Here is a 14,415-nt window from a genome sequence, read left to right as displayed (position 1 = left end):
GTAACTCTGTAAATACCATACAGCTCCTGTAACTCTATAAATACCATACAGCTCCTGTAACTCTGTAAATACCATACAGCTCCTGTAACTCTGTAAATACCATACAGCTCCTGTAACTCTGTAAATACCATACAGCTCCTGTAACTCTATAAATACCATACAGCTCCTGTAACTCTATAAATACCATACAGCTCCTGCAGTATCAGATCAACAGCTGTGTTGTCACAACAGTAGAGCTCTCAGCGGTCATACATCAATGTGTGGGAGACACATAGTGACAATCTATTGTTCTGTATTAATGGTTCTCACAGTCCTTTGTTTGTTTTTTTGATGAACTATCAATAACTGTTTCTCTTTCCTTTCAGAGTGGCATGACGTTGACATATGATCCCACTGCAATGCATAATGGGTAAGAACTTCCTGTTGTTTAACTTGTTTGTCACTTATATTTCTCCTCCATGTTTTGAAATGCTCCTGGTCCCCCCCCCAAAACATTCACACAGTTTCACACGTCTACATCAGTGTCCTCCTCATACACTCTGTCACAGTCTAAACAGACAGGAAGTGGATGTCTGTGTCAGTTACACTGCAGCTGTAAGACTTTCATCAGATCAGCGTTCTGTTCCCATGCTGAATGAGATGTGCATGGTTAAGGGAAATCACATCCCTCTGCTAGTCTGTATACCTGGCATGTGTCCCAAATGGCACCCAATTATGTTATAGTGCACTACATTTGACCAGGGCCCATAGGGGATAGGGTGACATTTGGGACACAACCCAGCTCTGTTTTCCTGCCGGGGCTGCCAGCAGAACTGCCTGTCTGACTGTGATCCACAATCTCTCCTGGGAATCTCTCTCTCTCCCAATCCATTTATCTATCTCTCTTTTTATCTCTCTTTTTATCTCTCTTTTTATCTCTCTTTTATGTCTGTCTGTCTGTCTGTCTGTCTGTCTGTCTGTCTGTCTGTCTGTCTGTCTGTCTGTCTGTCTGTCTGTCTGTCTGTCTGTCTGTCTGTCTGTCTGTCTGTCTGTCTGTCTGTCTGTCTGTCTGTCTGTCTGTCTGGTGTTTATTTAACCTCTGTATTGTCCTTAACCTCTTCAAGGTTATAAAACAGAGTTCCAGAGAGACTATTAAATTAAATTAGTATGAAACGCTAAATCCACTAATTAGAGGAGAAGAAAGCGAGGGATGGAGTGTAGGAGAAGAAAGAGGGAGGGGATGGAGTGTAGGAGAAGAGAGAGGGAGGGGATGGGGTGTAGGAGAAGAGAGAGGGAGGGGATGGAGTGTAGGAGAAGAGAGAGAGAGGGGGGTGGGGTGTAGGAGAAGAGAGAGGGAGGGTGGGGTGTAGGAGAAGAGAGAGGGAGGGGATGGAGTGTAGGAGAAGAGAGAGGGAGGGGATGGGGTGTAGGAGAAGAGAGAGGGGGGATGGGGTGTAGGAGAAGAGAGAGGGGGGGATGGGGTGTAGGAGAAGAGAGAGGGAGGGGATGGGGTGTAGGAGAAGAGAGAGGGAGGGGATGGGGTGTAGGAGAAGAGAGAGGGAGGGATGGAGTGTAGGAGAAGAGAGAGGGAGGGGATGGGGTGTAGGAGAAGAGAGAGGGAGGGGATGGAGTGTAGGAGAAGAGAGAGGGAGGGGATGGAGTGTAGGAGAAGAGAGAGAGAGGGATGGAGTGTAGGAGAAGAGAGAGGGAGGGGATGGGGTGGGGTGTAGGAGAAGAGAGAGGGAGGGGATGAGGTGTAGGAGAAGAGAGAGGGAGGGGATGGGGTGTAGGAGAAGAGAGAGGGAGGGGATGGAGTGTAGGAGAAGAGAGAGGGAGGGGATGGGGTGTAGGAGAAGAGAGAGGGAGGGGGTGGGGTGTAGGAGAAGAGAGAGGGAGGGGTGGGGTGTAGGAGAAGAGAGAGGGGGGATGGAGTGTAGGAGAAGAGAGAGGGGGGATGGGGTGTAGGAGAAGAGAGAGGGAGGGAGGGGGTGGGGTGTAGGAGAAGAGAGAGGGAGGGGTGGGGTGTAGGAGAAGAGAGAGGGAGGGGATGGGGTGTAGGAGAAGAGAGAGGGAGGGGTGGGGTGTAGGAGAAGAGAGAGGGAGGGGATGGAGTGTAGGAGAAGAGAGAGGGAGGGGATGGGGTGTAGGAGAAGAGAGAGGGAGGGGATGGAGTGTAGGAGAAGAGAGAGGGAGGGGATGGGGTGTAGGAGAAGAGAGAGGGAGGGGATGGAGTGTAGGAGAAGAGAGAGGGAGGGGATGGGGTGTAGGAGAAGAGAGAGGGAGGGGATGGAGTGTAGGAGAAGAGAGAGGGAGGGGATGGGGTGGGGTGTAGGAGAAGAGAGAGGGAGGGGATGGGGTGGGGTGTAGGAGAAGAGAGAGGGAGGGGATGGGGTGGGGTGTAGGAGAAGAGAGAGGGAGGGGATGAGGTGTAGGAGAAGAGAGAGGGAGGGGATGGAGTGTAGGAGAAGAGAGAGGGAGGGGTGGGGTGTAGGAGAAGAGAGAGGGAGGGGATGGAGTGTAGGAGAAGAGAGAGGGAGGGGGTGGGGTGTAGGAGAAGAGAGAGGGAGGGATGGGGTGTAGGAGAAGAGAGAGGGAGGGGATGGGGTGTAGGAGAAGAGTGAGGGAGGGGATGGAGTGTAGGAGAAGAGAGAGGGAGGGGATGGGGTGTAGGAGAAGAGAGAGGGAGGGGGTGGGGTGTAGGAGAAGAGAGAGGGGGGGATGGAGTGTAGGAGAAGAGAGAGGGAGGGGATGGAGTGTAGGAGAAGAGAGAGGGGGGGATGGGGTGTAGGAGAAGAGAGAGGGAGGGATGGGGTGTAGGAGAAGAGAGAGGGAGGGGATGGAGTGTAGGAGAAGAGAGAGGGAGGGGATGGAGTGTAGGAGAAGAGAGAGGGGGGGGATGGAGTGTAGGAGAAGAGAGAGGGAGGGGATGGGGTGTAGGAGAAGAGAGAGGGAGGGGTGGGGTGTAGGAGAAGAGAGAGGGAGGGGGTGGGGTGTAGGAGAAGAGAGAGGGAGGGGATGGGGTGTAGGAGAAGAGAGAGGGGGGGATGGGGTGTAGGAGAAGAGAGAGGGGGGGATGGAGTGAGGTCAGGAGGAGGGCAGCGAGAGAAAACAGAAAGTAGAAAAGGAGGAAATAATTGATTACAGTTTGTTTTCTACAAGCTCATGGAAAGTTGGTTTTGGGTCCGATGAGAAACTGATTTTATTGGAGATGTTTACTACATCACAGCCTCTCTCAGACTCACTCGTTTATCAGGGTGACAACACACACACACACACACACACACACACACACACACACACACACACACACACACACACACACACACACACACACACACACACACACACACACACACACACACACACACACACACACACACACACAGAGCTAAAGTGCCTGAGGTCCCAGCTAAATCATTGTGTATTTTTGAGAGAGAGAGAGAGACAGACAGACAGACAGACAGACAGACAGACAGACAGACAGACAGACAGACAGACAGACAGACAGACAGACAGACAGACAGACAGACAGACAGACAGACAGACAGACAGACAGACAGACAGAGTAATACTCTGTGTCCAGTTAGATGTGTTTAATGGCTTAAAACGATGCTATTGACAGCTGACTGTAGCCACTAACAGCCTCAACAAATAACCTGTGAGCTTTCTGTCCTCTCCAGCTTCACTTTCTATACATATTACCATTAATATACAATATCTCACACAGAGAGGTGTATTGAATAACCCTGGAACAGTCATCTCTCTCACTTTCTATTCATTTAGAACTGGTCATATTTCTCACTCACACACACACACACACACACACACACACACACACACACACACACACACACACACACTAGAACCTGGATGAAATATGTCCTCTCTGGGTACACAATGATAAATAATACACACACTTAGAGTTTCACTGTTTATGCGAAGCGCAATGCAGAGAACGCCGGGAGAAAAAAAACATCCTTTAATTACCATAGTGAATTATTGTAATGTTTGTTTATCTGTCAATTAATCCCATAAGGGATCGGCTGGCGACTTGACATTGAGTAGTCACTGTGGAATAGAAACAGAATGAAACCACTAAGGACGTACTTCCACTTCACACACACACACACACACACACACACACACACACACACACACACACACACACACACACACACACACACACACACACACACACACACACACACACACACACACACACACACACACACAGTTGAACTTGTGTGTTTGAGGGGAGCCAGATGTTGAGTCTGGTGTAACTCTAAGACAGGGTCATCTATCAGTCAGTCCATGGTGGGACACACTGGGCAGAGCCAATCTGTCACTGTTACTAGGGGTTGTTCTGCTCTTAGAGTGACATTATGAAGTTTAACCCTCTCTCCTCTCTCCCTTCTTCCTGTGTCTCCTTCTCTACTGTCCCCTCTTCCTCTCTCCTCTCTCCCTTCTTCCTGTGTCTCCTTCTCTACTGTCCCCTATTCCTCTCTCCTTTCCTCCCTCCCTTCTTCCTGTGTCTCCTTCTCTACTGTCCCCTATTCCTCTCTCCTCTCCCCTTTCCTCCCTCCCTTCTTCCTGTGTCTCCTTCTCTACTGTCCCCTCTTCCTCTCTCCTCTCTCCCTTCTTCCTGTGTCTCCTTCTCTACTGTCCCCTATTCCTCTCTCCTTTCCTCCCTCCCTTCTTCCTGTGTCTCCTTCTCTACTGTCCCCTCTTCCTCTCTCCTCTCTCCCTTCTTCCTGTGTCTCCTTCTCTACTGTCCCCTATTCCTCTCTCCTTTCCTCCCTCCCTTCTTCCTGTGTCTCCTTCTCTACTGTCCCCTATTCCTCTCTCCTCTCTCCTCCCTCCCTTCTTCCTGTGTCTCCTTCTCTACTGTCCCCTATTCCTCTCTCCTCTCTCCTTTCCCCCCTCCCTTCTTCCTGTGTCTCCTTCTCTACTGTCCCCTATTCCTCTCTCCTCTCTCCTTTCCTCCCTCCCTTCTTCCTGTGTCTCCTTCTCTACTGTCCCCTCTTCCTCTCTCCTCTCTCCTTTCCTCCCTCCCTTCTTCCTGTGTCTCCTTCTCTACTGTCCCCTATTCCTCTCTCCTCCCTCCCTTCTTCCTGTGTCTCCTTCTCTACTGTCCCCTATTCCTCTCTCCTCTCTCCTTTCCTCCCTCCCTTCTTCCTGTGTCTCCTTCTCTACTGTCCCCTATTCCTCTCTCCTCTCTCCTTTCCTCCCTCCCTTCTTCCTGTGTCTCCTTCTCTACTGTCCCCTATTCCTCTCTCCTCTCTCCTCCCTCCCTTCTTCCTGTGTCTCCTTCTCTACTGTCCCCTCTTCTCCTCTTTCCCCCCTCTCCCTTCCTCTCTTTCTGTCTCACCTTCTCTCCTGAAGGTTCTACTCCTCTCCATACATCTCTACCAATAGGATGATAGCACAGACATCCATCACTCCCTTTGTTGCTGCCTCACCCGTCTCCACGTACCAGGTGAGTGGTGGGGGGGGGGAGATGGGGGGGATGTTGTGTCTATGTGGAGGTGGGAGATGGAGTGTTAGGCATGTCTTAGTACACACACTCTCAAATAAGACATATTGACTCTTCTATACACAGACCCCACATCTCCCCCTTCTCTCTGTCTCTCTCTCTCTCTCGTTCTCTCTCTCTCGCTCTCTCTCTCTCTCTCTCGTTCTCTCTCTCTCTCGTTCTCTCGTTCTCTCTCTCGTTCTCTCTGTCTCTCTCTGTCTCTCTCTATCTATTGTATTGGGGATACTGCAGTAGTATTATATTGGGGGAGATGAAAGCAGTGATTCTGGTCCAGAAGGATGAGTCTTTAATGATGAAACTGCTGCATAGATGATGTAATTATACAGCAATATAACAATATAACTCTCTAAGTCTTTCATATTCTACTGTAAATATAAAGCAATATAACAATATAACTCTGTCTTTCATATTCTACTGTAAATATAAAGCAATATAACAATATAACTCTCTAAGGCGTTCATGTTATACTGTAATTACAAAGCAATATAACAGTATAGCTCTCTAAGGCGTTCATGTTATACTGTAATTATAGAGCAATATAACAGTATAACTCTCTAAGGCTTTCATATTCTACTGTAATTACAAAGCAATATAACAGTATAACTCTCTAAGGCTTTCATATTCTACTGTAATTACAAAGCAATATAACAGTATAGCTCTCTAAGGCGTTCATATTCTACTGTAATTACAAAGCAATATAACAGTATAGCTCTCTAAGGCTTTCATATTCTACTGTAATTACAAAGCAATATAACAGTATAGCTCTCTAAGGCGTTCATGTTATACTGTAATTATAGAGCAATATAGTCTCATTTCACTGTACTATTATATAGGAGATGGGTGGCTGGGGATAGGAGAGGAGAGGAGAGGGGGAGAATGGGAAATTAGGGGATGGAGGGACAATATGGGACAGAGGACAGGGGGATGGAGGGATAGAGGGATGGAGGGTGTAATCCGAGGACAGGAGGGATGGAGGAATGGAGGGATAGAGGGATGGAGGGTGTAATCCGAGTACAGGAGGAATGGAGGAATGGAGGGATAGAGGGATAGAGGGTGTAATCAGAGGGATAGAGGGTGTAATCGGAGGGATGGAGTGATGGAGGGATAGAGGGATAGAGGGATGGATGGATAGAGGGATGGAGGGATAGAGGGATGGAAGGATAGAGGGATGGAGGGATGGAGGGATAGAGGGATAGAGGGATGGAAGGATAGAGGGATAGAGGGATAGAGGGTGTAATCGGAGGGATGGAGGGATAGAGGGATAGAGGGATGGATGGATAGAGGGATGGAAGGATGGAGAGAGAGGGATGGAGGGATGGAGGGTTGGAGGGATGGAGGGATGGAGGAATAGAGGGATGGATGGATGGAGGGATGGATGGAAGGATGGAGGGATGGAAGGATAGAGTATGTAATCAGAGTACAGGAGGGATGGAGGGATTGAGTATGTAATCAGAGTACAGGAGGGATGGAGGGATGGAGGGATGGAGGGATGGAGTATGTAATCAGAGCACAGGAGGGATGGAGGGATGGAGGGATAGAGGGATGGAGGGATGGAGTATGTAATCAGAGTACAGGAGGGATGGAGGGATGGAGGGATGGAGGGATAGAGGGATGGAGGGATAGAGGGAGGGATGGATGGATGGATGGATGGATGGATGGATGGATGGAGAGGGATGGAAGGATGGAGTGATAGAGGAATGGAGGGATAGAGGGATAGAGGGATGGAAGGATAGAGGGATAGAGGGATAGAGGGATAGAGGGATGGAGGGATGGAGGGATGGAGGGATAGAGGGATAGAGGGAAGGAGGGAAGGAGGGATGGAGGGATGGAGGGATGGAAGGATAGAGTATGTAATCAGAGTACAGGAGGGATGGAGGGATGGAGTATGTAATCAGAGTACAGGAGGGATGGAGGGATGGAGGGATGGAGGGATGGAGGGATAGAGGGATAGAGGGATAGAGGGATGGAGGGATGGAGGGATGGAGGGATAGAGGGAAGGAGGGATGGAGTATGTAATCAGAGTACAGGAGGGATGGAGGGATGGAGGGAAGGAGGGATGGAGGGATGGAGGGATGGAGGGATGGAGTATGTAATCAGAGTACAGGAGGGATGGAGGGATAGAGGGATAGAGGGATAGAGGGATGGAGGGATAGAGGGATGGAGGGATGGATGGATAGAGGGATAGAGGGATAGATGGATAGAGGGATAGAGGGATAGAGGGATGGAAGGATGGAGGGATAGAGGGATAGAGTGATAGAGTGATAGAGGGATGGAAGGATAGAGGGATGGAGGGATGGAGGGATAGAGGGATGGAGGGATGGATGGAAGGATAGAGGGATAGAGGGATGGAGGGATAGAGGGATAGAGGGATAGAGGGATGGAGGGATGGAGTGATGGATGGAAGGATGGAAGGATGGAGGGATGGATGGATAGAGGGTTGGAAGGATGGAGTGATAGAGGGATAGAGGGATGGAGGGATGGATGGAAGGATAGAGGGATGGAGGGATGGATGGATAGAGGGATGGATGGATAGAGGGATAGAGGGATAGAGGGATGGAGGGAGGGATGGATGGAAGGATGGAAGGATAGAGGGATGGAGGGATAGAGGGATAGAGGGATGGAGGGATGGAGGGATGGAAGGATAGAGGGATGGAGGGATGGATGGATAGAGGGATAGAGGGATAGAGGGATGGAGGGAGGGATGGATGGAAGGATGGAAGGATAGAGGGATAGAGGGATAGAGGGATGGAGGGATGGAGGGATGGAGGGATGGAGTATGTAATCAGAGTACAGGAGGGATGGAGGTATGGAGGGATGGAGTATGTAATCAGAGTACAGGAGGGATGGAGGGATAGAGGGATAGAGGGATGGAGGGATAGAGGGATGGAGGGATGGAGGGATAGAGGGATAGAGGGATGGAGGGATGGATGGAAGGATAGAGGGATAGAGGGACAGAGGGATAGAGGGATAGAGGGATGGAGGGATGGATGGAAGGATAGAGGGATAGAGGGACAGAGGGATAGAGGGATAGAGGGATAGAGGGATGGAGGGATGGATGGAAGGATAGAGGGATGGAGGGATAGAGGGATGGAAGGATGGAGTGATGGAGTGATGGAAGGATAGAGGGATGGAGGGATGGATGGATAGAGGGATGGATGGATAGAGGGATAGAGGGATAGAGGGATGGAGGGATGGATGGAAGGATGGAAGGATAGAGGGTTGGAGGGATGGAGGGATAGAGGGATAGAGGGGTGGAGGGATGGAAGGATAGAGGGTTGGAGGGATAGAGGGATAGAGGGATAGAGGGATGGAGTATGTAATCAGAGTACAGGAGGGATGGAGGGATGGAGTATGTAATCAGAGTACAGGAGGGATGGAGGGATAGAGGGATGGAGTATGTAATCAGAGTACAGGAGGGATGGAGGGATGGAGGGATGGAGTATGTAATCAGATTACAGGAGGGATGGAGGGATGGAGGGATGGAGGGATGGATGGAAGGATGGAGGGATGGAGGGATGGAGTATGTAATCAGAGTACAGGAGGGATGGAGGGATGGAGTATGTAATCAGAGTACAGGAGGGATGGAGGGATGGAGGGATGGAGGGATAGAGGGATGGAGGGATGGAAGGATGGAGGGATGGAGGGATAGAGGGGTAGAGGGATGGATGGATGGATGGATGGATGAGAGCGAGGGATGGAGGGATGGAGGGATGGAGGGATGGAAGGATGGAAGGATAGAGTGAGAGAGTGATAGAGTGATAGAGGGATGGATGGATAGAGGGATGGAGGGTTAGAGGGATGGAGGGATGGAGGGATGGAGAGATGGAAGGATGGAGGGTTGGAGGGATGGAGGGATGGATGGAGGGATCGAGGGATGGAGGGATGGATGGACGGAAGGATGGATTGACGGAGGTATAGAGGGATGGAGGGATGGAAGGATGGAGGGATGGAGTATGTAATCAGAGTACAGGAGGGATGGAGGGATGGAGTATGTAATCAGAGTACAGGAGGGATGGAGGGATGGAGGGATGGAGGGATGGATGGAAGGATGGAGGGATGGAGTATGTAATCAGAGTACAGGAGGGATGGAGGGATGGAGGGATGGATGGAAGGATGGAGGGATGGAGGGATGGAGTATGTAATCAGAGTACAGGAGGGATGGAGGGATGGAGTATATAATCAGAGTACAGGAGGGATGGAGGGATAGAGGGTTAGAGGGATGGAGAGATGGAGGGATAGAGGGATAGAGGGATGGAGGGATGGAGGGATGGAGGGATGGATGGATATAGGGATAGAGGGATGGAAGGATAGAGGGATAGAGGGATAGAGGGATGGAGGGATAGAGGGATGGAGGGATGGATGGATGGATGGATGGATGGATGGATGGATGGAGAGAGAGGGATGGAGTGATGGAGGGATAGAGTGATGGAGGGATAGAGTGATAGAGTGATGGAGGGAGGGATGGAGGGATAGAAGGATAGAGGGATGGAGGGATGGAGTGATGGAGGGATGGAGGGATAGAGGGATAGAGGGATAGAGGGATAGAGGGATGGAGGGATGGAGAGATGGATGGAAGGATAGAGGGATGGAGGGATAGAGGGATGGATGGATAGAGGGATGGAAGGATGGAGTGATAGAGGGATAGAGGGATAGAGGGATGGAGGGATGGCTGGAAGGATAGAGGGATGGAGGGATGGATGGATAGAGGGATAGAGGGATGGAGGGATGGAGGGATGGAGGGATGGATGGAAGGATAGAGGTATGGAGGGATAGAGGGATGGATGGATAGAGGGATAGAGGGATGGAGGGATGGAAGGATGGAGTGATGGAGGGATAGAGGGATAGAGGGATGGAGGGATGGATGGAAGGATAGAGGGATGGAGGGATGGAAGGATGGAGGATGTAATCAAAGTACAGGAGGGATGGAGGGATAGGGGGATGGAGGGATGGAGTATGTAATCAGAGTACAGGAGGGATGGAGGGATGGAGTATGTAATCAGAGTACAGGAGGGATGGAGGGATAGAGGGATGAAGGGATGGAGGGATGGAGTATGTAATCAGAGTACAGGAGGGATAGAGGGATAGAGGGATGGAGGGATGGAGGGATGGAAGGATAGAGGGATAGAGGGATAGAGGGATAGATGGATGGATGGATGGAGAGAGAGGGATGGAGTGATGGAGGGATAGAGTGATGGAGGGATAGAGTGATGGAGTGATGGAGGGATGGAGGGATAGAAGGATAGAGGGATGGAGGGATGGAGGGATAGAGCGATGGAGGGATAGAGGGATGGAGAGATAGAGGGATGGATGGATAGAGGGATAGAGGGATAGAGGGATGGATGGAAGGATAGAGGAATGGATGGAAGGATAGAGGGATGGATGGAAGGATAGAGGGATGGATGGATGGATGGAGGGATGGAAGGATGGAGTGATGGAAGGATGGAGTGATGGAGGGATAGAGGGATAGAGGGAAGGATAGAGGGATGGAGGGATGGATGGATAGAGGGATGGATAGATAGAGGGATGGAGGGATGGATGGAAGGATAGAGGGATGGAGGGATAGAGGGATAGAGGGATAGAGGGATAGAGGGATGGATGAATGGATGGATGGATGGAGAGAGAGGGATGGAGGGATGGAGGGATGGAGGGATAGAGGGATAGAGGGATAGAGGGATGGAGGGATGGAGGGATGGAGGGATAGAGGGATGGATGGATGGATGGAGAGAGAGAGAGGGATGGAGGGATGGAGGGATAGAGGGATGGAGGGATAGAGGGATGGATGGAAGGATGGAGGGATAGAGGGATGGAGGGATGGAAGGATGGAGGGATGGCGTATGTAATCAGAGTACAGGAGGGATGGAGGGATGGAGTATGTAATCAGAGTACAGGAGGGATGGAGGGATAGAGGGATGGAGGGATAAAGGGATGGAAGGATAGAGGGATGGAAGGATAGAGGGATGGAAGGATAGAGGGATGGAGGGATGGAGGATGTAATCAGAGGACAGGAGGAATGAAGGGATGGAGGGATAGAGGGATAGAGGGATAGAGGGATAGAGAGATGGAGGGATGAAGGGATGAAGGGATGGAGGGATGGAGGGATGGAGGGATAGAGGGATGGAGGGATGGAGGGATGGAGGGATAGAGGGATGGAGGGATAGAGGGATGGAGGATGTAATCAGAGTACAGGAGGGATGGAGGGATGGAGGGATGGAGGGATAGAGGGATAGAGGGATAGAGGGATAGAGGGATAGAGGGATAGAGGGATGGAGGGATGGAGGGATGGAGGGATAGAGGGATGGAAGGATAGAGGGATAGAGGGATGGAGGATGTAATCAGAGGAGTTGAGGTACCAACACCTAATATGTCTCTCCACAGGTCCAGAATCCATCCTGGATGCCTCATCAACAGTATGTTATGCAACCTACCGTAAGTACAACCCAGCCACTGCAATTGTGTGTGTGTGTGTGTGTGTGTGTGTGTGTGTGTGTGTGTGTGTGTGTGCGTGCGTGCGTGCGTGCGTGCGTGCGTGCGTGCGTGCGTGCGAGCGAGCGAGCGAGCGAGTCCGTGTTTGTATCTCTTGCATGTGTCTGCGTGCGAGGAATTACTTTATTTGTGTAGTGCTTTCAAAGCCCATTGGACAGTCCCTCACATATTTATCCTGAATGTGAGAACCTCAGAGGAGGACAGCATGAGCTGTAGTACTGATGTAGTCAGCTGTAGTACTGATGTAGTCAGCTGTAGTACTGATGTAGTCAGCTGTAGTACTGATGTAGTCAACTGTAGTACTGATGTAGTCAGCTGTAGTACTGATGTAGTCAGCTGTAGTACTGATGTAGTCAGCTGTAGTACTGATGTAGTCAGCTGTAGTACTGATGTAGTACTGATGTAGTCAACTGTAGTACTGATGTAGTCAGCTGTAGTACTGATGTAGTCAACTGTAGTACTGATGTAGTCAGCTGTAGTACTGATGTAGTCAGCTGTAGTACTGATGTAGTCAGCTGTAGTACTGATGTAGTCAGCTGTAGTACTGATGTAGTACTGATGTAGTCAACTGTAGTACTGATGTAGTCAGCTGTAGTACTGATGTAGTCAACTGTAGTACTGATGTAGTCAGCTGTAGTACTGATGTAGTCAGCTGTAGTACTGATGTAGTCAACTGTAGTACTGATGTAGTCAGCTGTAGTACTGATGTAGTCAGCTGTAGTACTGATGTAGTCAGCTGTGGTACTGATGTAGTCAGCTGTAGTACTGATGTAGTCAACTGTAGTACTGATGTAGTCAGCTGTAGTACTGATGTAGTCAACTGTAGTACTGATGTAGTCAGCTGTAGTACTGATGTAGTACTGATGTAGTCAGCTGTAGTACTGATGTAGTACTGATGTAGTCTGCTGTTGTACTGATGTAGTCTGCTGTAGTACTGATGTAGTCAACTGTAGTACTGATGTAGTCAGCTGTAGTACTGATGTAGTCAGCTGTAGTACTGATGTAGTCAACTGTAGTACTGATGTAGTCAGCTGTAGTACTGATGTAGTCAGCTGTAGTACTGATGTAGTCAGCTGTGGTACTGATGTAGTCAGCTGTAGTACTGATGTAGTCAACTGTAGTACTGATGTAGTCAGCTGTAGTACTGATGTAGTCAACTGTAGTACTGATGTAGTCAGCTGTAGTACTGATGTAGTACTGATGTAGTCAGCTGTAGTACTGATGTAGTACTGATGTAGTCTGCTGTTGTACTGATGTAGTCTGCTGTAGTACTGATGTAGTCTGCTGTAGTACTGATGTAGTCAGCTGTAGTACTGATGTAGTACTGAGGTAGTCAGCTGTAGTACTGAGGTAGTCAGCTGTAGTACTGAGGTAGTCAGCTGTAGTACTGATGTAGTCAACTGTAGTACTGAGGTAGTCAGCTGTAGTACTGAGGTAGTCAGCTGTAGTACTGAGGTAGTCAGCTGTAGTACTGAGGTAGTCAGCGGTAGTACTGATGTAGTCAGCGGTAGTACTGATGTAGTCAGCGGTAGTACTGAGGTAGTCAGCTGTAGTACTGAGGTAGTACTGATGTAGTACTGATGTAGTACTGATGTAGTTAGCGGTAGTACTGATGTAGTTAGCTGTAGTACTGAGGTAGTCAGCTGTAGTACTGATGTAGTACTGATGTAGTACTGATGTAGTACTGATGTAGTCGTGATGTAGTCATCGGTAGTACTGATGTAGTCATCGGTAGTACTGATGTAGTCATCGGTAGTACTGATGTAGTCAGCGGTAGTACTGATGTAGTCAGCTGTAGTACTGATTTAGTACTGATGTAGTAGTGATGTAGTCTGCTGTAGTACTGATGTAGTCAGCTGTAGTACTGATGTAGTCAGCCTTCCAGTCTGCTATAACAGAACAGAGCAGCTGTGACCTGGAATCTGTCTGTCTGTAGCCCAGTCACAGTGAGGGGTTTGGGGCTAAGGTGGAGCAGGGAGGGGCTTGGGTGGAGCATGGGAACTGAACATGAACCCAACATGGAGGAATGGAACTGGACAGGGAGGATTAAGGATTGCAGCACAGGCGTATACTGGACTGCTATATACAACAAAATCAACAATGAAAGCCTGCCCCCTACTGGTCAGAATGACAATTGCAGCCATAATGTGAGAGTTGAGAGTTGAGAGTTGAGAGTGAGAGTGAGAGAGTGAGAGAGAGAGAGAGAGAGAGAGAGAGAGAGAGAGAGAGAGAGAGAGAGAGAGAGAGAGAGAGAGAGAGAGAGAGATCCAATCCCGAGCACTCTGGTCTGAGCCCTACAGGTCTGGTAGAGAGGGTCTGGGCCCTACAGGTCTGGTGGAGAGGGTCTGGGCTCTACTGGGCCCTACAGGTCTGGTAGAGAGGGTCTGGGCCCTACAGGTCTGGTAGAGAGGGTCTGGGCC

The 14,415-nt window shown here is 49.8% G+C and overlaps 1 protein-coding gene across 3 annotated transcripts in view; it reads left to right on the top strand.

Annotated features, from left to right (window-relative positions):
• The window catches only part of LOC106606141 (RNA-binding motif, single-stranded-interacting protein 3), a 219,507-nt gene that overhangs the window by 178,589 nt on the left and 26,503 nt on the right, over nucleotides 1–14,415 (top strand). For all 3 annotated transcript variants that reach the window (XM_045719370.1, XM_045719369.1, XM_045719368.1), the window contains exons 8-10: nucleotides 366–409; nucleotides 5,362–5,455; nucleotides 11,888–11,938. In XM_045719370.1, the coding sequence (XP_045575326.1) occupies nucleotides 366–409; nucleotides 5,362–5,455; nucleotides 11,888–11,938 (189 nt within the window). The remainder of the gene's footprint in view (nucleotides 1–365; nucleotides 410–5,361; nucleotides 5,456–11,887; nucleotides 11,939–14,415) is intronic.

This window comes from Salmo salar, chromosome ssa05 (genome assembly GCF_905237065.1).
Source record: "Salmo salar chromosome ssa05, Ssal_v3.1, whole genome shotgun sequence".
Lineage (NCBI taxonomy): Eukaryota > Metazoa > Chordata > Actinopteri > Salmoniformes > Salmonidae > Salmo > Salmo salar.
This window is presented reverse-complemented; position numbering and strand designations above follow the sequence as displayed.